Source organism: Cebus imitator, unplaced genomic scaffold (assembly GCF_001604975.1).
Source record: "Cebus imitator isolate Cc_AM_T3 unplaced genomic scaffold, Cebus_imitator-1.0 Scaffold90, whole genome shotgun sequence".
NCBI lineage: Eukaryota > Metazoa > Chordata > Mammalia > Primates > Cebidae > Cebus > Cebus imitator.
The window spans coordinates 5663289-5686735 of NW_016107405.1; the positions used below are offsets into that span (position 1 = coordinate 5663289).

At 34.9% G+C, this 23447-nt stretch overlaps 1 protein-coding gene across 2 annotated transcripts in view; it reads left to right on the top strand.

Annotated features, from left to right (window-relative positions):
• The window catches only part of CFTR (CF transmembrane conductance regulator), a 181946-nt gene that overhangs the window by 56626 nt on the left and 101873 nt on the right, over positions 1–23447 (top strand). For both annotated transcript variants that reach the window (XM_017535077.1, XM_037740808.1), the window contains exons 10-11: positions 6452–6634; positions 15846–16037. In XM_017535077.1, coding sequence (XP_017390566.1) covers positions 6452–6634; positions 15846–16037 — 375 coding nt within the window. The remainder of the gene's footprint in view (positions 1–6451; positions 6635–15845; positions 16038–23447) is intronic.

Genomic DNA, 23447 nt, shown 5'->3' on the forward strand with positions numbered 1-23447 from the left:
AAAAAAAAAAAAAAACAGTCAATGCATTATAAAAGCTCTTTTATTTCTTTCTAAGTCATATAATTTGTTTCACCTAACAGATCAGGAAATAATACAGAGATCATAGATTTTGGAGCCGAGTTTGAATCCTGGCTCTGCCGTTTACTTTCTGTGTAATCTAAGTCAAGTTACTTGACTTTGTGAGCCCTCTGGCTCTCCATTTGAAAAATGGAAAATATTAATATTTACCTTACAAGTTTGTTGTGAAGACTGAAGGAAAGAATTTAGGTAAAACGTTCATCAGAATACCATGCATACCGTGGTTCCTCAATAAACAGCTTCTCTGATCACAAGTTCTAGTCAAAAGTGCTTTACATATACAGTCAGTAAAAGGATGCGAGAGAGATAGACCAGTGTATTGTTTTCTATCATTTTTAACCTTTTTCATCCACTATTAAAAATTCTTTTATATTGCTTGTCATCAGAAAAAAATATTATCAATGATTTTTAGTCTCTGAAGAGCAATATTTGATTATTGAGAACAACTGTTGAATTTTTAGTTTCTTCTCACTTATATGGGTTGAGTAAAGGTAGGAGGTACAAAACTGATGTCCTAGGTCTAAATCTTAGTATCTTACTTTGGATTCATTTATGTAAGTAACTTGAGCATCAGAGCTTCATTTTACTTCCTTTTTAAAGATATACGTAAGAGAGTAATTCCCACCTGCCTAGCAAAATTGTTTTGTGGAAAAGTTTGTGGATCAGATGTATTTCACTTTGATTTTAGGAATTTCAATTATCTTTCTAGGCATGAAGGAAAAATGTGAGGTTTGACATTTTCCACAACTTTTAGGTCATTATTTTCTTACTCTGGTGCAAAAATCCTCAATTCTCATCTCGCTCCATCTAATCAAATGGGTGGCATGCTTGAGCCCTTACTAGGCACTTGGGTAAGCACTTCATGTGTTTTGTCTCACTTAATTCCCACAGCATTCTATGACCTAAATAAAATTAATGTTTTCATTTCACTGATAATAAAATGGAAGATTCAAAAAGTCTGGGGACTTGGCTCAGCTCACACAACTGGCAAGGACGGAAACTGGATTTTGGACCCAAATGTCACAGGCTAGAGCCCTTTTTTCTAAACTATTGTCTTCTATCTGGTGGCATCCTAGTCCTCCAGTCTTTGATTGTCACCTAAACTCTGGACACTCCTTGATGCCATTTGCTTAGGACGGTGATACTTGTTAAACTTCCTGTTTGAGACTTCAACATAGTCTTCCAATACTGTCCTTAGAACTTGTATTTTATAGTGAGTTCTTCAAAATCTTTCTCTCTTAGTCATATCCTGAGTTTTGTTGGCACCTGAACTTACCTCACTTTGGAAATGTTGCATTCTGAAATCTCTTTCTCAGCCTAGAATTTCCTAATCTTCCACCTCTTTGAGTCTTTTAATTTTACATTTACTGCCTTTCCATTTCATCAAAATTTCTAGTCTCCTTAACTCTTCATTTTGGACTCCTCCTGATTTAACCTCTGCTTATTCAAAGAACAGTAATTTCATTCTCTCAGCTGCACTCTCAAATCCCTTTTCCTTTTGGGGATTTTTTTTCCCCTGCCAAACATTTACTTTATCAGTTTTCGAGAAGGAAGTGGTATCTGGGAAATAATAGTGCTATCTGTTGACTCTAGTCAACTGTAAGCTTTATACATTTATTGTTTCAACCTCAAATGGGTCTATCATCCTACTTGGGAAATCCTTTCATTTGTCTTTAATTTCCTTTACCATTTCCCTAAAGGCTATTCCAGATTTTTACCACATTCACAAAATTTCCGTCTTCTCCCAGGACCTGTTCATCCCCAGTAGATGACCTTGTCTCCCACAATACTTAGAGAAAATAAAGGCCACCATCATATTTGAATGTTTCCAACTTCTCTTTTCATCCTTGGAATTATCTTTTTCTTCTTTTGTACCTAAGAGAAAGATGTATGTTTCCTCTTATCCTTGTCTGAACTATTCTATTTTGCTTCATCTTCTCAGAACAGGAGACCAGCAATTATTCTTCCTCCAGAAGCTTCAACATCTTTTGTCAACTGACTCCTTCTCATGTTTAAATACTTTCAACTTAAACAGTTTCATTCCTGACTTTTGCTCATGCAATCTCATGCCCCAAACCTTATTACTCTTCTTCCCTTTGCTGTCAAGCCTGTTCTCACTTCTTCATTTTTTGTGGGCTTCTCCCCACAACATAGATTCTGCTATCACCAATCTATTAAAACTCTTGTGGAAATTATTCTTTAATTTAGCTTCAGTGTTCCATTCTTTCCAGATTATTTTAGCTTCAGACCATGACTTCTAAGTCTGCCCTGCCTGCCACTTAAGTGATGATGGGCCACTGGGCCCCCACCTAGGCCTCTGTATTAGTCTGTTTCTTCACTGCTGATAAGGACATACCCAAGAATGGGCAATTTACAAAAGAAAGAGGTTTAAGGGATTCACAGTTCCAGGAGGCTGGGGAGGTCTCACAATCATGGTGGAAGTCACATCCACATTGTTACAGACAAGAGAATAGAACTTGTGCAGGGAAACTTCCCTTTGTAAAACCATCAGATCTTGGGAGACTTCTTCACTATCATGAGAATAGTTTGGGAAAGACCTAGGCTTGATTCAATTATCTCCCACTGGGTCCCTCCCACAACACACGAGAAGTATAGAAACTACAATTCAAGATGAGATTTGGGTGGAAACACAGCCAAACCATGTCAGCCTCCTTCTGTTTTTTTATGTTCTCTGTGGATGACGTCTCTCAGGCTCAGATGATATCAATGTGCTGATGACTCTCAAATGTACATCTCTGGCCTCAGTTTCTTTCTTGGACTTCATACTATGTTTCCAGATTTCTTGTATGTACCTCAAGGTTCTCATTCATCATTCCCCAAGCTTCATAAACCCATTCATTTTAGTGTATTTTCCATCTCCTTTGATAGCATCCCTGAGAGGCAAGTCCCTGGTGAGTTATATATCACTCCTCCCTTGCTCCAAACCTGAGAGTAAATAAAATTGCTATTTATGTATTAGGAAGCTGAGACTTAGATAATTTAAGTAACTCAAACAGTTTAAGTTACACAACTAGCTGGGGCAGAGCTAAAATGTCAGGCTATGCTTCTGTGACTCCAAAGCCGTTTCTCATTCAGCATATTGTCACTTATTTTTTATTTATTTATTTTTTTTGAGACGGAGTTTCACTCTTGTTACCCAGGCTGGAGTGCAATGGCGCGATCTCGGCTCACCGCAACCTCCGCCTCCTGGGTTCAGGCAATTCTCCTGCCTCAGCCTCCTGAGTAGCTGGGATTACAGGCATGCGCCACCATGCCCAGCTGATTTTTTTTTTTTTTAGTAGAGACGGGGTTCACCATGTTGACCAGGATGGTCTCGATCTCTTGACCTCGTGATCCACCCGCCTCGGCCTCCCAAAGTACTGGGATTACAGGCGTGAGCCACCGCGCCCGGCCTACACTAATTTTTTTTTAAAATCACATATATGATTTTTTTTTTCTGTAAGAGACGGAGTCTTAGTCTATCATGTGGGCTGGAGTGCAATGGCACAATCATAGCTCACTGTAACCTTGAACTCTTAGGCTCCAAGTGATCCTCCAGCCTTAGCCTGCTGAGTAGCTAGGGCTACAGGTGCACACCATCATGCCTACCTAGCTAATTTTTTTTTTAAATTTGAGAAAGAGTCTCACTCTTTCACCCAGGCTGGAGTGCAGTGGCACGATCTTGGCTCAGTGCAATCTCTGCCGCCTGGGTTCAAGTGATTCTCCTACTTCAGCCTTTTGAGTAGCTAAATCACTGTGCATGCAGATCCATCTTTCCGGTTTTACAGGCACCTGCCACTGCGTCCGGGTAATTTTTGTAGAGTTGGGGTTTTACCATTTTGGGCAGGCTGCTCTTGAACTCCTGACTTCTTATCTACCCGCCTCGGCCTCCCAAAGTACTGGGATTACAGGTGTGAGCCACTGTGCCTGGCTACCTAGCTAATTTTTAAATTTTTTGTAGAGACAAGATCTCACTACGTTGCCCAGGCTGGTCTTGAACTCCTGTTCTTAAACAATCCTCCTGCCTCTGCACCCAAAAGGCAGGGATTACAGGCATGAGTCATTGCACCTGGCCCATGTACATGATTTTATGCAAATATACATATTTATTATGTGTAAATATAAATATAAATGTGTGGAATGATATCCATTGAAATGTTAAACATAGTTACTTCTCAGTGGTACAACCACCGGTGATTTCTATTTCCTTATGTATGATTTTCTATGTTTTCCAAATTTCTTGAAATGTGTCTTCTGTAATCAGAAATACAAGTTATTAGTAACAACAATCTTCCATTCATACAAGTGCTTATTGGATAAAAGTCCCACTTCTAAGCATGACACCCATAACTTTTAGGTTGATAGCCTTTGTCACCTTGCCATATACATCTGATCCAACCACTCACACCATTCCTGAGATATATTTTGTTCCTTTGTGCCTGAATCACTGTGCATGCAGATCCATCTTCCCAGAACACCTATAACCATTTCTTGGTCTTGTGAAATCCTACTTACATTCTTTCTAGCCTAGCATGTATGTCATTTACTTGGTCGAGGGTGAGTTGGTTGTTCTCTTGAATGTACTCCCATAGGACATAGTGTGATTTCAGTTGTAGCACCAAGCACATTGCAATATTCGTTCATTTATCATTCTCCCATGTAGGATGCTTGAAGTTGTCTCTAATACAGAGATTATGCTCAATAAATATCTATTAGATAAATAAATGGATAAGGGAATAACAAATGCCTTTGTCTCATTTTAAAATACTTTCATTGTTAGCTACCCATATAATAAAAACTCAAAACAGTAGTCTTCAAGCTTGATTGTTTATGTATGCCTTAAAAGAATTTTGAAAACCTATGTGTCCCAACACACTTTTAAGTTAACTTATAAATTTTTCAACATAGTTTTAAGTGGTGGCAAATGATGTAGTTTCTTGTTTATTTTATACCACTTGGGTATGCTGCATGGATTTTTGTCCAAACCTTGAAGCTGTCGTTTCAGTGCATTCAATTTATGGAAAAGAAAGGAATTTATGAAATTAGTTCTTATTGTCAAGTCAATCAGCTAAATATAACTTGCTTTCTGTCAGAAAAAGTCAGACTTAAAAATATAGACAATTAATAACTATTATTAACTTATTAAAATTTAAATAATTAAAACATTTGTTAATTAAATGCCTTATTTCTCAACTCGTTTCTGCAATTTCACTCTAAGATAGGTAAGACACATAGATTGCCTTAGGTTTGAAATCTGGGTGAAATAAGATACTATCTCCTTCAGTATTTCTGCCTTTGCTTTTATTGGAGCCTCTTTCAAGAAGAAGTCAGTCTCTCATGGTCCCCTTGTTTGAGTCCCAGAGGTTTTTCTATTCCAGAAAGTGCAATGTAGTAAGACTAGCACTGTACTCCCTTGCATGGTAAGTGAGAAGGCTGTCTGTGTAAAATGAGGGAAGGACTCATGAGAGGGAAGTAGGTCAGGAGAAACGATAGATTCTCAGGCAGGTTAATTTTGGGAAAGAGTAAATAGAGTCCCTTAAAACAAGGTGCATAATCTGCTTCCTCCTGATCAATATTTAGGATTGTTTACTTTGACTTGAAGACCACTATGCTAAAGCTTTTCGAGGGGGCAATAGTGAGGCAAGTAATTTTTAATTATTATTATATTTTAAGTTCTAGGGTACATGTGCAGAATGTGCAGGTTTGTATACATAGGTATGCATGTACTGTGGTGATTTGCTGCACCCATCAACCCATTATCTACATTAGATATTTCTCCTAATGCTATCCCTCTCCTAGCTTCCCACCCCCCTACAGGCCCCAGTGTGTGATGTTTCTCTCCCTATGTCCATGCATTCTCATTTTTCAACTCTCACTTATGAGTGAGAATGTTCGGTGCTACCAGCGTGATTGAGTAGAATTAGGATTTGGGTTGTGACTTTAAAGCTACGTGACTTTAGTCATTTAACTGCTGAGTCACAGTCTACGGCTTTGAAAGAGGAGGATTATAAAATCTATCTCATGTTAATGCTGAAGATTAAATAGTAGGGTTTATGCATCCAGCTTATAGAAGAAGAGTGTGTGTGTGTGTGTGTGTGTGTGTGTGTGTGTGTGTGTGTATTTGTATACATTCAGTCTTTACTTAAATTAAAAAATCTTTAACTTGATAATGGGCAAATATCTGAGTTTTGGATCATGTCCTCTAGAAACCATATGCTATATAATTATGTACTATAAAGTAATAATGTATACAGTATAATTGATCATGTGCCATGTGCTTTTTAAACTAATCATACGTAAAATAAACATCTATTGAAAATATCTGACAAACTCATCTTTTATTTTTGATGTTTGTGTGTGTTTTTTTAAACAGGGATTTGGGGAATTATTTGAGAAAGCAAAACAAAACAATAACAATAGAAAAACTTCTAAAGGTGATGACAACCTCTTCTTCAGTAATTTCTCACTTCTTGGTACTCCTGTCCTGAAAGATATTAATTTCAAGATAGAAAGAGGACAGTTGTTGGCGGTTGCTGGATCTACTGGAGCAGGCAAGGTAGTGTCTTTTATTCTTCATTATTAAGAACTTGATTTGGTATCCATGTCTCTTTTTTTTCCCTAGTTTGTCTGTGGTATAGGAAGGCATTTTGGAGAAATTCTTACGTGAGTATTAAGAGAATGTATGGGTATAGTGTCTTGCATAATAGAAACTATTCCTCTGATAATTTCCTCTAGCTTTTAATTTCTTCATATTATTTTCAGTGGCTTTTTCTTCTACCTCTTTATATTTTGCATCACATTCAACACCATATCTTGCACATGGTGAGCATTCAATAACTTTATTGAATAAATAAATAATCCATTTTAACCCGTCTTAACCAGAACAGACATTTTTTCAGAGCTGGTCCAGGAAAATCATGACTTACATTTTGTCTCAATAACCACATAGGCAAAAGGTCTCCATTTTTGTTAATGCTAGAATTTTGGAGAATAGATTTAGATTTACTTACGATATATTATAAGCAAAAATTATTTAGTGGGATAGTTTTTTGAGGAAATACATAGGAATCTTGATTTATTCAATGGGTCACCCTCTTACCCATATTCCACTCTAAGAACAACTTAACCTGGCATATTTGGAGAGACATCTGAAAAAAACAGTAGATTAGAAAGAAAAATAGTGAAAGGACCAAACTTTAATGTCAGGAGAGGAGACTTTGTAGTGATCTTGAAGAACATAACCTATTGTGTAGATAATGATAAACACTTGTTCTCTTTTAACTATTGAGAAAACAAATTTTAAAAACATGAAATAATAAAATTAGAGATAAGAAAGAGCTTTCTAGAATTAGAATGGGCTAAAGGGCAATAGGTATTTGCTTCCGAAGTCTATAAAATGGATCCTTTTTCCCATTTAACTGTCATTCTAGCTGTGGTACTTTGTAGAAATACAAGAAAAAGTTTGGTGGTCTTTGAAGCTTTTAAAAATACTTTCTGGAATTATACCCAAGGATCTAAGACAAACAGAAAAAGAAAGAAAGACAGGAAGGAAGCAAGGAAGGAAAGGAGGAAGAAAGGAAGTAGGGAGGAAGGAAGGAAAGAAAGAAGTAAGAGGGAAACGGTGCTGCTGCTGTAGATAAAAATGTAAATGAAAATAGAAATTAAGAAACACTCCTGAAAGGCAATTATTTATCAATACCTAAGATGAGGAGAATCATATTTTGAGGAATTTAATATGAGACTTGGAAAACAAAATGCCACAAAAAATCTTCAGTCAATAAAATTGGTGTCAGGCTGGGTGTAGTGGCTCACACTTGTAATCCTAGCACTTTTGGGGGTGAATTGCTTGAGTCCAGGAGTTCGAGACCAGCCTGGACAACATGGTAAACCCCTCTGTCCAAAAAATACTAACAAAAAATAGCTGGATGTAGTAGCATGTGCCTGTAGTCCCAGCTGCTTGGGAGGCTAAGATGGGAGGATCACCTGAGCCTGAGAGGTGGAGGCTTCGGTGAGCCATGATTGCGCCATGGCACTCCAGCCTATGTGACAGAGTGAGACCCTGTCTCAAAAATAAAAAAAAATTAGGTCTAATAATACGATTTGGTTGTTTCCCTCTCCAGTTGTTTTCCTACACATGAAACAAGTAAAATAACTGGAATTGTGCATTTTTTCTTACAAAAACATTTTCTGTCCTAGACTGTTATTATTTTCTTTCTATATCTTGTATACTATTACCAGCAGTTTTCACTATTAAAAAATTATACCTTAGGAGGGGCTGATACTAAATAAGTTACTGATGATCTAAATAAGGATGTTTATTTTTGAAAAGGTAGTAATTTTATTTAATAGAACTTTTAAAATTCTGTGTATATCTTCAAGATCAATTTGATAGATGTGCAAAAATAGCTTTGGAATTGCAAGTTCCAAGACTTACTGGCAATTAAATTTCATGCAGTTTTATTAAAAATTGATGAGCCTATAATTACTGGCTGACACTGAACTTGCATCTTATGGGAAGCAGCTATGAAGGCAGAGTCAGAGGAAGGCAGTGGTCTCTTGGAAATATTTAAACACTTCTGAGAAATAGAGTTTGCCAACTTAATCTAGGAGGCTGCCTTTTAATAGTATTAGGAATGGAATATTTTATAGTTTTTTTGGACAAGAGATCTAGCTAAAATATAAGATAGAATGATTGAAAATATTAATATTTTAAGTTAAATCTTATCCACTCAATACAATTTGGTAATTTGTATCAGAAGCCTAAAAGATAACCTAATGATTCTTCTATTTCTATAACGTACCCTAATATGTTTGCAGAGATTTTTTTGTAAAGATCTTCATTATAACATTGCTTTCAGGAGCCCCATAAATGTTGAGTAATAGGGGATTGATTAGATAAATTTTGGTGTAGTTCTATAATGGCATGTTATTTAGCCAATAAAAGAGTTGTTAAAGAATGACTGTGCTCCACACAAGCACAACCTCCCCACCATCAACATCCCTCAGAAGAGTTACATTTGTTACAATCAATTAACCTACACGGATGCATCATTATCACCTGGAATCCACAGTTTACATTAGGGCTTACTTTTGGTGTTGTATATTCTATGGATTTTGACAAATTGATAATGACATGTATTCATCATTATAGCATCATTCAAAATAGTTTCACTGACCTAAAAAACCTTTGTGCTCTGCCCAATTATTCTACTCCCCTCTAACCTCTGGCAATGACTGATCTTTTTACTTTTGCCATAATTCCGCCTTTCCCGGAATGTTGTGTAGTTGCAATTGTTCAGTATGTAGCGTTCTCAGACTGGCTTCTTTCACTTAGTAACTTATATGCATGTACGTTTCCTTCATGTCTTTCATTCGTTGATAGCTCATTGCTTTTGAGTGCTGAATAATATTTCATTGTTTGAATGTGCTATAATTTATTTATCCCCTCACCTACCGAAGGACATCTTGGTTGCTTCCAAGTTTTGGAATAAAACTGCTATAAACAAAAAAAAAAAAAAAAAAAAGAATGACTGTCATGGATGTATGTGATATACTCTTAAGTGAAAAAAGAGTTACAAAATGTTATGTAGAAGTCACAAAATATTATGTACATTATTTATTTTCATAAAAACATATATGTGTATATATATATGTGTGTCTGGAAGGACAAATTTATCAAGTTATCTCTGAAATTTTGGGTATATTTTATATTCCTGGATTTTCAAAGTTTTAACAATGTATATGTATTACTTTCCTGATAAAGTAATAACATTGTTGACTTTTATCACTATCCCCTATTAATAATCATCTAGACTGCAAAGGGACTATATCTTCTCCATTTTTATATTCCAAGGACTATCAACACGTGCTTAACACTTGATAGGTATATTGTAGAAATGTAACTGAATATCTTTAGGAAATAGATTTTTGTTTGTAGTTGTTCTAGTCTACATTAAGTGTCTTACACTTATGAAACTTCCTTGAATTAGTTTAGTGAATAAGGCAATATTAGTGTAGAATTTTGTATCACTGGATGCCCTTGACTGAAGGCTGCCTTGTGGCATCTTACCAGTGTATGGGGAGTTTCAGTCCTCTGTTGTCTGCATGACAGCTGAAGCAATGCTGGGTTGCTGACAATCCCTGACACCACCTTGTCTCTATAATCTGTCATTGCCTCACTATGGTATTGAGTTTTAGCTTATACTTGTAATAACTCGGACTTGTATGTATAGAATAAGCTATTAGCTCATGTTTTTGCTTGCTTTTTATACAGAATACATATGTGCAAAGAGTTTTATCAATATTTTGGAGTTTGGGGAGATAGGAAGTTAAACAAAAACATCATTGAATACACATACATATATATACACATGGTGCATGATTTATTTTATTTAATTTTTAAAGTTTTCTCTTTTTTTATAGACAGAGTCTTGCTCTGTCATCCAGGCTGAACTGTGGTGGCATGATCATAGTTCACTGTAACCTTTAACTCCTGGGCTGAAATGACCTTTCTGCTTTGGCCTCCAAAAGGACTGGGATTATAGGCATGAACCACTGTACCTGGTCCAATATATATATATATTTTCAACCTGGATCATCAGAGCTATATTTTGTTTGGGTTTATAAAGCTGTTCTATGTGAAAATATCACTTTTACTTTTGAACAAAAGAATTTTACATTGAAATGAAGTAATTCAGATTGTTTCCCATATAATAAAAATTGTAAAATTTACTGAAACAAATATCAAAAAGAAATCCTTTCTTTCCTATTTTTCCCTATAAGATGAGAAACTTTTTTAATTAGAGAATATCATCTGTTGGTAATTCTGTGGGGAAATCAGCACTCTCTTATAGAGTGTATGGCCTTCCTTTCTTCTGAATATATTTTAGGTGATATTATTTATTAAAATTTAAAAATGAAAATTAAAATATGTATAGAGTTGAAAATTCTTCTTCTTGTTACTTTCTGTCATCTGTCCATTTTCAATTCTCCTCCCTTCCCTCATCTAACCCAAAGGTAGCCTATCTGGGTAATTTTTTTTTTTAGCATCTTCCTAGAGAAGTGTGTGTGTGTGTGTGTGTGTGTATTATATATATATATACACATAAAAATTATATATATAATAATGCATATAATATATACACACAAAATTATATATAATATATATTATATATCATATTATATATATATTATATATTCTATTATATATATTATATATCATATTATATATATTATATATTCTATTGTATATTATATATTGTATATTATATATATTATATATATATATATTTATTGTTCCCCACCTCTTTTTATGTAACAATGTGCAGAGTTTTGTTTCTTGCTTTTCCCAATAAAATAAAAGTCTGAGAAGATAAAGCTAGTGAATTAATGTGGTATCCTGGAGCCCAACTGATGTCAAGGAGAAGGGTATTATCAACTAGGTCAAATGCTCATTCATCAAGATGAAACTGCTGTAATTAACCAGTGTCTTTTGCAGTATGGAGATCCCTCGTGACTTGATGAGAGCAATAGTGGAGAAGGTCAAACTTAACCAGAATGAAACTTGAAAGAATAAGAGGAAACAAAAGATCAAATATAGTCAATCCTTGATGCCTTATTCTCTTGATATACGCCTGGAGTCCACTGGCTAATACAATTGACTCTTAAACAATACAGGCTTGAACTGCATGGGTCTACTTATTTGAGGACTTTTTTTTCAATTAATACATTGGAAAATTTTTTGGAGAGTTTTAACAATTTGAAAAAACTCACCGACAAACTGTGTAGCCTACGAATATTGAGAAAATTAAGAAAAAAATATGCCATGAATGCATAAAATATATGTAGACACTAGTCTATTTTATCATTCACTACTACAAAATGTACACAATTTATTATAAAAAGTTAAAATTTATCAAAAGTTAACACACACTAGCACTTAACCTACCTGGTACCATTCACAGTCAAGAGAAATGTAAACAAATGTAAAAATGCAGTATTAAATCATAACTGCATAAAACTAACTGTAGTATATGTGGCACGACTGTAATAATTTGGTAGCCACTTCCTGTTGCTATTACGGTAAGCTCAAGTGTTGTGGGTATCCATTTAAACACCATGTGATGCTAATTATCTCCATGTGAGCAATTGTCTCTCCAGTGAACTGCATATTGCGGTAAAAGGTGATCTCTAGTGGTTCTCGCACATTTTTCATCATGTTTAGTGCAATGCCATAAACCTTGAATAACATCAAGCAATCCACACAAAGTGCCACTAGTGATGCTGGCATGTTATTCAGCCAATAAAAGGGTTGTTAAAGTTACAACTTCTGCCAAGAAGCATGGAGAAGTTGTAACATTACAAGAAAAAGTTGAATTGCTTGGTATTTACCATAGATTGAGGTCTGCAACTACAGTTGCCCGCAATTTTGAGATAAATGAATCCAGGATAAAGACTATTATAACAAAAGAAAAGGAAATTTGTGAAACCATCACTGCAGCTATGTGCAGTTGTGAAGACCTTGCATTTTTTGCACAATACAAAATATGAAATATGTGTTAATTGACTGTTTATGTTATCATTAAGATTGCAGTCAACAATAGGCTATTAGTAGTTAAGTTTTTGTGGAGTCAAAATTATACATGGATTCTTGACTACACAGTGGGTTGGTGTCCCTAACCTTCAGGTTGATAAAGGGTCAACTGTGTATTATTTAAAAATTTTGAATTTATCTTCATAAATAAGATTAAATCTATATTTTAAAGCAATCTTCATAGGATTTTGTTCTTAATATTATTCTTTTTCTCTTTTTTGAGACAGAATCTCAGTCTATCACCAGGCTGGAGTGCAGTGGTGCCACCTTGGCAGACTGCAACCTTTGCCTCCCAGGTTCAGGTGATTCTCCTGCCTCAGCCTCCTGAGTAGCTGGGACTATAGGTGCACACCAGCACACCCAGCTAATTTTTGTATTTTTAGTAGAGACAGAGTTTCACCATCTTGGCCAGGATGGTCTTGATCTCTTGACCTCATGATCTGTCCGTCTTGGCCTCCCAAAGTGTTGGGATTACAGGCATGAGCCATCATGCCTGGCCATTAATATTATTCTTACCCAATAAAAACAATTTGGAACTTTATCTTCTTCTTTTCCCCTGATTCTGTAACTGTTTAAATAGCACTGGCGTTACCTGTTTTTAATCTCTTTTCAAAGAAGTCCCTTATAAGTTTTCTCTATTTTTTATTTATTTCATCATTTCTTATATTGTATTTTTGTAACTTATTTGATCATAGTTTTATTTCTGATTAGGTTACTACTAAAACCAAACAAACTTTCCATGAATTAGCTTTTAGATTTACTTATTAGTTTAACTATTCTGTTGTATTGTAACTCATTAATTTATGATTTTATCTTTATTAATTATTCTATTTTTCTTCTGCTTTTTTGTTGTTTTTTTTTTTTGTTTTTTGAGTTAGTNTTTTTTTTTGTTTTTTGAGTTAGTAGTTTGGTGCTTTTTTAAAAAGCTGTGCATTTTCCTCTGGGTAATACTTTAGCTATATATAATGGATTCTGATATATAGTGTTTCTATTATATTGTTTTCTAGAAAATCTGTACCTTTGATTTATATTTATTTCCTCTTTGACCTAAGATTTCCTAAGGGAAAGTTTAACATTTTCCAGAAAGAAAACAAGTTTTCTTTGTTTTCCAAGAATGTTGTTCAAATTATTTCCACTGCTTGAAATTTTTATCATTTTTATGTATCCAATAAATAGTATTTGTTGCTGCTGTCTGCCCACATAAAAAGAGTATATTTGTGTAGTTTCTATTAATAGGTTAGAGTTCAACTCGGATATTAAATGTACATCATTATTCATGACATTTAGGTCTTCTACATCTTTACTTATCTTTTTTCTACTTGCTTTGTTATTAATAGATAAAGTTAAATTAAAGACTTCTCCTACAAATGTTTCTCCCTGTTATTCCTTATAGGTTCTGTAATTTTTGCTTCAGGAATATTGCTTTTTAAATTTAATGTGTAGATACTTATAATTACACTCTAGCATTATAAAGGACTTTTCCTTTTTATTGAATGTATTTGGGCCTATATATGCCTAACGTGAAAATTATAGTCCTTTTTTTTTGTTTGTTTCTTTGTTTGTATTTATAGTTTTAAGTTCTATTTTCAACTTTTATGCATCCTTTGCTTTAGGTGTGTCTCTTTTAGTTAGCATAAAGTTAGGTTTCTCTTTAATTTCATCTGAAGTTTTTTCCTCTTAATAGATGGGTTAAGCCAATTGAAAAATAAAACTGACATATACTTTTATTTCAAATATGTCTTCCACAAATATTTTTTGGATAGATTAGCTAATAGACTTTGGAATTTGTTTTAAAAAAGGTTTTGTAGATGACGGGGGGATAGAGACAGCAAACCGCCATGGAAGTGTGTACCTATGCAACAATTCTGCAAGATCTCCACATGTACCCCAAAACTTAAAGCACAATAAAAAAATAATGATAATTGTGGTGAAATACACATAATATACAATGTATCATTTTAATCATTTTTCAGGGCATAGCTCTGTGGCATAAAGTATACTCACATAGTTGTGCAACTACCACTTCCTTTTCATTTTTATTTACTAATTTTGTAAATATGCTTCATGTGAGTTCTGTTTTATTATGTTTTGTTTTATGTTTTTCTTTCCTTTGTTATAAAGTCACTATATTACCTGCAGGCTGTGTGTATCTGTGAGTATGTGTGTGTATATGTGTGTATTATGTTTTTTTAAAAAAGTCTATATTTTTGTTCCAGTGAGTATACTTATACTAATAACTTTATGTTAAAATTTTCATTCTGTGTGTCTTTAGTTCACTAATATGAGCTCTGATAAAATCAGTGCCTTTTCTTTTTCTGCTACCTCCTTTTCTTCTACTTGACTTTAGTCAGTAATATTATCTTTCTTCAGATTTATCTTTGTATTGTTAAATCTGTGTATGATTTTATTAGTGTGTCAGCTTTAAATGATACCTTTTGAATTTCAGCTTTTCTTGATAAGACAAACAGCAAATTTCTTTTATGCTCCACATCTATACCCCATTTCCTTTATTTGTTTTTTTGCTTTTTACTTCTAATGTTTCTTATTGTCATATAACATATGACATATAACATATTCAAATTTTGCTGTTCAACTCTAATTCTACCATTAGTTTTAATTTTTATTCAAAGTTATGTAAATTTTTGTTCACTGATAGTACTTTTGGACTATCATCACTTAAATGACTTTATACTCCAAGAAAAGCTCATGGGAACAATATTACTTGAATATGTCTCTATTATTTAATCTCTACCTAATAAGATGAAAATAATGAATCTACCTTGTAGGATTTCTGTGAAGGTTAAATAAATTAATATAGTTAAAGCACATAGAACAGCACTCAACACAGAGTGAGCACTCAGCAACTGTTAGCTCTTACCTTTCCCATCCTTCCTCCAAACCTATCCCTACTATCTGAATCAGGTGCCCTTTCTCTGTGAACCTTTATCATGATACTTGTCATACTGTATTGTAATTGTCTCTTTTATCCCCCCTTGTATGTTTTGTGCATAGCAGAGTACCTAGAACAGGAAGTTCTTTAAATATTTTGAATCAAATGAGTTAATAGAATCTTTAAAAATAAGAATATACTCTTCTGCTTAGGATGGTAATTTGGGGCAGGTGAATTCTTAGAGTAATTTGATAGTGACCTAATAATGATGGTTTTTAATTCCAGACTTCACTTCTAATGATGATTATGGGAGAACTGGAGCCTTCAGAGGGTAAAATTAAGCACAGTGGAAGAATTTCATTCTGCTCTCAGTTCTCCTGGATTATGCCTGGCACCATTAAAGAAAATATCATCTTTGGTGTTTCCTATGATGAATACAGATATAGGAGTGTCATCAAAGCATGCCAACTAGAAGAGGTAAGAAATTACGTGAAAAATTTTTTATTATGCATATGAACCCTTCACACTACCCGAATTATATGTTTGCCTCCATATTCAATCAGTTAGTTTACATACATTTATGTTTCCTCTAAGGGTAAGCTACTATGAATGGCTCAATTAATAAAACACATAAGCTATGCTTTAAGAGGCTTGCAAACACATAAAATAAATGCAATTTATTTTTAAAGCATAGATTCATTTTATCACAATAAATGCATTTTATGAAATGGTGAGAATTTTGTTCACTCATTAGTGAGACAAGTGTCCTTAATGGTTATTTATATGGCTTGCATATAAATGATATATGTATCTTTAAAAAGATACTCCAAAAATTATTAAGTTGATTTTAATAATTTTAATAATACTGTAGCCTAATGGAATGAGCATTGATCTGCCAGCAAAGAATCAGAGGAATAAAATAGTGGTGATAGATATTGTATTTCTGGCTTTGAACAAATAACCATATAACTTCTAGTGACTGCAATTCTTTGATACAGAGGCAAAATGAAGATGATGCTATTACTCATTTCACAACAATATTGGAGAACGTTGTTCACTATGTAAATTGTGTGATGGTGGGTTCAGTAATGATAGTTGCAAATGTTAGGGAGGGAATATGTAACTATGAAGTTTATTGGCCTTATTCCCCAAACAATGATTCTGATTTAAGAGTAATATCTTTGATAGATGGCATTTTAAATTCCTTTATATAATCTTTTATGAAAAAAAATTGCACAGAAAGTAAAATGTAGCTTAAAATACACTATCCCAAAACATGGAAAAGGGCTAACTGTGGATTAGATGGAAATGGCGATTCTTATAAAAAGGATTGCATGCTTATATGAATGATTCTCCATGTATAAACTCACTCATTCAACAGTTTTTTTAATAGCCCCATGCTTATTTTGTATACACTTTGAGAGCATAATGAAAAGAAAAGCTATCTTCTAAAAGTTTGGACTTACCTCGAAGAGGATATATTTCATTCCTCAAAAGCCCTTCTTCCAGGAATAGTATTTCATAACCTTGTGGTTGGAAAATCTGGATTTGTTACCAAAAAAACCTGAATATTTCTAGATAACACAGGTATTCATCTAAAGGGGACTAGGATGCAAGAGTGGTAGTGCCTTGCAAGACAAATCATGGGCTTTATTTACTTATGAGTGGAAAGGTTTGGAAGGTGACTTGCAGACTTTTTTTTTTTTTCTCTAAGTATGTGTTTTCCAATAGAAATGAATTTATAAATGGTGGTTTGATTTCCTTGAGTCAACCTTTAAACATTTAATTAGCTGAAATGTAGCTTAGGTATATTACTAGTAATAAATTTAGGACTGTGGGTCTCTCATTCTCAAAATGGGCATTTACTAATTTCCGAACACTGTGCTAGGTCCTGGAAATATCAACTTGAATGAGACATGGTCTATTTTCTGAAGGGTTTATAGTGGAGTCCTGTGTGTTAATAATGAAAGATTGTATAGTATGTGAATAATATATCAAAAAGGCTGTTAAAAATAATGAAAAAAGGAGAAGAGAACATATTTTTTTTTTCAGATTGCATGGCCAACCTTAAAATTACTATTATTTTGAGACAGGGTCTTGCTCTGTCACCAGGCTGGAGTGCAGCGGTGTGATCTCTGCTCACTGCATTCTTCGCCTCCCGGGTTCAAGCGATTCCCCTGCCTCAGCTGCCCAAGTAGCTGGGACTACAGGTGCTTACCATCAAGCCCGGCTAATTTTTTGTATTTTAATAGAGTTAGGGGTTTCACCATGTTGGCCAGGATGGTCTTGATCTCTTGACTTTGTGATCCATCTGCCTCAGCCTCCCAAAGTGCTGTCATTACAGGCATGAGGCACCGCGCCCTGCCAAAATTATATTTAAAGTACATAATTCAGTGTGTTTGTTTAGCATATTGACAGGGTTGTATGATCATCATCACATTTTTGGCCCCTTGAAAAGAAATCCTGTACCCATTAGCATTCAATTACCATTCCCTTGTAGCTAACTCTCTCCCATTCCAACTTTAAATAATCACCCATCTATTTTCTGTCTCTATCAATTTGTCCCTTCTGGACATTTCACTTAAATGAAATCATGTAATAGGGGTTTTTTTGTGTGTGCCTAAATAAGCTTCTAAAGGAGAAGAAGGTAAGGAGTCATAATTTAGCAAATATTTATTAAGACTTGCTATATTTTATACAGTGTACTAGGAGCTGGAGATGAAAATACGTATTGAACATGATCCATATACTTCAGGGGTTCATGGACTAGTGGGAAAGATAAACATATCAATAACAAGTCAAATTGGTGATATAATAGAAAATGACAGAGGCATTTTTATAAGAGTAAAAGGAGGTAGCATGGACTCTATCTGGGTCTGCATAATATGAGGAGTAACTGTACACAAGGAGGCAGAAGACTAATGTCATCTAATGGAATGATTCACCGTTCTAAGGGTGAATAAATTCACCCTTAGAATTCTAAGGGTGTCATGAATGAAACTTAGGGCTTCGAAGGAATATTTTGATTAACAGCTGCCAGTAAAGTAGAGTAAAGATTAGATTGTGTAAAGAAGTGGGAGATTAATGAGTAAATGGTCACTGGCTTGTTGTGAAGATTAAATGAGATGTACATATAAGGTACCTAACACAACATCTTGTACAAAGTAGTCATTCAGTAGATACTAGTTTGTAGTATCTCCTTTGAGGTGAAAAATACTGTTAGAAATAGTATTTCTACTACTGATAGTATTTCTCCTGCTTATACCTCCCTTTGAGGTGAAGAATACTGTTAGAAAGCATGACATAGGAGAAATACCTCTGAAAGTCAGTTCTTGTTAGTAACTATTGTGCAGAAAAGATGGAGATTGGTGTAATTAAGGGGAAGGAAAGCCATGAAGCCAAATAATGATGAAAAAGCATCAATATGAATTTTCATGTTGACAAAAGTGGTTATAATAGATAATTATAAAGATGGTCACTTATAAATATGGCAGTTGTTCTGTGTGACACAATCTACAGAAGTTGGTGTATTGTATGGAAGAAAACAGCATAAGATCCTGAAGGTTTAAAGTGTGGGCACATTGGCTCCATGCTCAAGAAATGGCAATGGGGCTGGGAGGTGATTCTCCTTTGTGTCCCTTTCAGACACACAAACATTACTTGTGTGAGTACCTTATGCCAAAAACCATTCACTGTGGAGTGGGCATGGTAGGTATCAAATAAAAACTTTGTTGTCTTTTCTGTCAAATAACTTGTAGGCTGGCTGGGGGTAACAGACCATTTCAATATAAAGTGCTGAGGCAGAAGTATCCCTAGGGTACTATAGAAGCCTAGCTGATGGCTTTTAGCCTGGTTCAGGGAGGTTGTCTCTAAAAGCAGACACCTTGAAGGCTGAGTCAAAGACAAAAAAATGTATTTTGGACAGAGGAAATTGTATGAACAGAAACACAGGACATGAAACTACTTGGCTGGTGTAGGGAATCATCAGCATAGAACCAGGTAGAACCAGAGTTTAAGAAGGCAGAAGGCCATGTTATGGAGGCCTTGTATACCAGTCTCAGGAATTTGATTGTGGAGAGCTTTCATCAGGTGAATGACATAATCAGCTTTCAAGTGTAGATAAATCACTGACTGTGACAGTGAGAAACAGAATTAAGGTAGACATGATTAGAAGCTTTGTGAATAGCAGAAAGAACATAGATTTTGAAATCTAAAATACCTGTGTTACTATACTATCTATTTTATAGAGTTTTGTGGATTCTTCTGGCATATATAATAGAAAATAATAAATAAAACAACTATTATTATTGATGATACGATTTGCTATTCTGACTAGAAGGAGAAAGACTAATAGGAAGCTATTTCAGGAATCCAGATATGATAGACAAGAAGAGACAAGAATTACATAGAAGAATTTTGGGAAGAGAAGAAATGTCATGTTTGTGTACTATTGGCATCCATCAGAAAAGGTATCAGGAAAAATAATCCTTCAGGAAAGAGTGATTTTTTTTTTCTTCAAGAAACTAGAAGAGGAGGGAAATTGGTTTCTCTCCTCTTAAGGAGTTAAAAGACTCCATGCATAACAGAAATTGGGAAAGAAGACAGGTAGAAATGCTGTGGGGTTAGGGGAAGGAAGAAAGCCGAGGTGAACTACTTAGAATTGAGACATCTGATCAAGGCAGAGGGATCACAGCTTTTGCTAACAAAGTACTAGTAGAGGATGCCACTAGGTGAGATTTAATGAATAATTGTTGATAATAAGCTCCACTAAAAAAATAAACAGTTTATCCTTCTTTGCCTAAGTGTCACATAAAACATTCAGCTTTTTATTTCAAAGAATCCCTGAGTCCCTGTTTTCTTTTTTGTCATGCTGACTTTTGGAACTGGTTTAGGCTTTCTTTTTCTTTTTTTTTTTTTTCTAGTTATCTTATGATAGAAAAAAAGTCACCCAGGCATTTCCTACATCTCTTGTATTTTAAATGGGCAAATGTAATGAATACAATGAGTAACTTAGTGTATGCTGCTTTTTTCTCTGTGCTGAATGTTTCAGACATGTTCTTTTCTATACAATGACATGGTCGATTCCTTGAAAACATCAACTCCAAAAACTTTATTTTGGTGTACTCTACCTAGCACATTGACAGAGTGTTAAATTCTTGCTGGATGACTGTTTCAAAAGTGTTTTGAAGTAGGCATGTCAATTGCAAAAATTTTGCTCAGCAAATGTTCTGTCTCACAGTCTCAGACTTTGAGCAGATGATTACAAGGCGGCACATGATTGCTGGGAGTAACAGACAAAAGTAACTGAAAGTGCTCATTTATCTTGACAGTCAAAATCAAAAGTGTTCTCTATTTTCAGTGACTTAAGAGATTCCATTTTTGTATTTTTGGTATTCTTAAATAAGTGTCCTCACCTTTGAAAAAGGCCAATAAGAATTCGATACAGTATAATGCCTGTGTGCCAAAAGAAGATGCCTTTTTTAAAAAAAAGTGTGGAGAAGTTTTGATCATGAGAACTTGAGATACCTTCAGAATCCTTAATGGCTAAGCATCTGGTGCCAGCACTAGAATTCCTCAATATGTTCTCTATGAACCCCCAATCACCAAATACAAACATTCATGATTCAGTATGTTTTCATTTTGATTGCCAAAGTTGATCTCTTTCTTAATGTGTTACACCTAGACTTGGAACTGGAGATGAGAACAGAATATTTTCTTCCTCATTTTTGTGTTTTTCTTCAACTCTAATGTCTGCAAAGCACTTGCGTATGCAATGAGGCTTGGTGTCATAGGAGTAGGCAGGTAAGTGTAAATTTGTCTGGATAGGAGAAAGCATGCACAACATACTTCACATAGTTTTCTGATTTCAGTTTGTTTTTGCAAATTATTCACTCAGTGAGATGGCGTAAAGACGTTATCACAGGGAAGGGCATGGAGATAGTTCTGTGTTGATAGAAAACTCATAATGTACAGCCATGAGTGAGAAGCCAGGTTCAGATTCTTCACCTTCAGTCCTCCTCTTTCATAAACAGCTCCATGTCCTGTTTTACATATCCTATTTTAAATCTAGATTATAGGAGAATGACGTTCTAGGCAAAGTGACACTTATTTTAAAATATTATTATGTCTCCCTGTGCTCATTAACTTATCCTGTCATTTTTCTCCCTGTGTCCAAACCACCTCTAGAATCTCCTAAATATTTGTAGCTATTATAAACAGCACCAGAGACTTTGCTAGCTTAAAAGGAGAAATCAACATAATTAAGCCCTTAATTTACTTATCCCTTATGAGATTATAATTCTATTTTGTTATTAAAAGAGGAACAGAGTACACTGCCCTCTTGCCTTTTTTATTTCCAGACTACCACATCTCCTGTGCTTGACAATACCATAGTCTGCCACGTAGCCCCATGGCTGACAGGAGGAGAATTCTAGGCAGGCCAGTGTTTGAGTAATGAGTAATTGGACTGTCTTTACTCAGCGACTCACTGTCTTTACTCAGCGACTCATTTATATTTTGTAAATGTACCTGGGTTTAGAGAAGTAATTGGCTATTATGAGGGGTGTGGGGTAGAGAGCTGGGGTGGGGAGAGTGAGAAAGAGGTCAGAGCTTTAGGATACATAATTGGTTTCCACAAAGCTGTTGCAATACTTTTGGAACCGTGTAATGGTCTTCGTTAAGTAAATGTCTGTTATGGCAGCCATTATATATGCATTATAATAAAAATTTATTTACTATGTAAGTTGAAGAAGGTAAAATCTGCATGTATTTTCTAAACTCTGCTTGGCATTTTTCATATTTAAGTCACTAGAAGAAAAAAATTGGGAGGGAAGCTGGAAGAAATTTACTGAAAGAAAAAAATACTTGGGAGGGAAATTGGCAAGAAGTATGAAAAAACTTGGGAGGGAAGTAAGCAAAAAAATGAGTTAATGACTGTTCTGGAAAATAAATTATATCATGCAGATATCACATGACTGATTAAATTTGAATCTGACCTCTTGCTCTCTAGGTCTTGTAAAAACTAACCTGTAGAACTTGAAACTTAACCTTTGAATGGTCAATGCACCACTGTAGGATAATTTATGAATGTTCAATTCATAAATTGAACCGAAAATAAAAAGGTACCATAGGAATTAACATTTGCATTCAGTAGCCAAGACACAATGGACATTTAAAACAGATATTTGAGGCTTGGTACAGTGGCTCATGCCTGCAATCCCAGCTCTTTGGGAGGCTAGGTGTGTGGATCACAGAACAGGAGTTTAAGACCAGCCTGGCTAACATGGTGAAACCCTTTCTCTGCTAAAACACACACACACACACACACACACACACACACACACACACACACTAGCCAGGCATGGTGGTACATGTCTGTAGCCCCAGCTTCTTGGGTGGCTGAGGCATGAGAATAGCTTGAACCCACAAGGCACAGGTTGCTGTCTGCTGAGATCATGGCACTACACTCTAGCCTGGGTGGCAGAGTGAGATTCTGTCTCAAAAATAAAACAAAACCTATATTTGAAACACATTGAACTATGTCCCTTAAACAAGAATCAGCCATACTAAATGACTGTACCTTGAACTACCTGTAATTTTCTACTGATAGGTAATTAAGCTTCAACGCACTGACACATATTTACTGTAATATGAAGCAATAACTTTTTTAAAAAAATAAAACTACCAGAACCAAACAGAAACATGATAGCATTTTATGAACTAAACTGCTATTTCATTTCATTTGAGCCCTAGAACTAGCAAATAAATTCTAGTTAACATCTGTGAACAGAACATACACATCAGCATTGTGCTAAGCACCTTTCATGATTTGGTCATTAAAGCCTCACTTTCCATTTATCTAGTGACAGCTTCTCCCAGAGTTTGCAC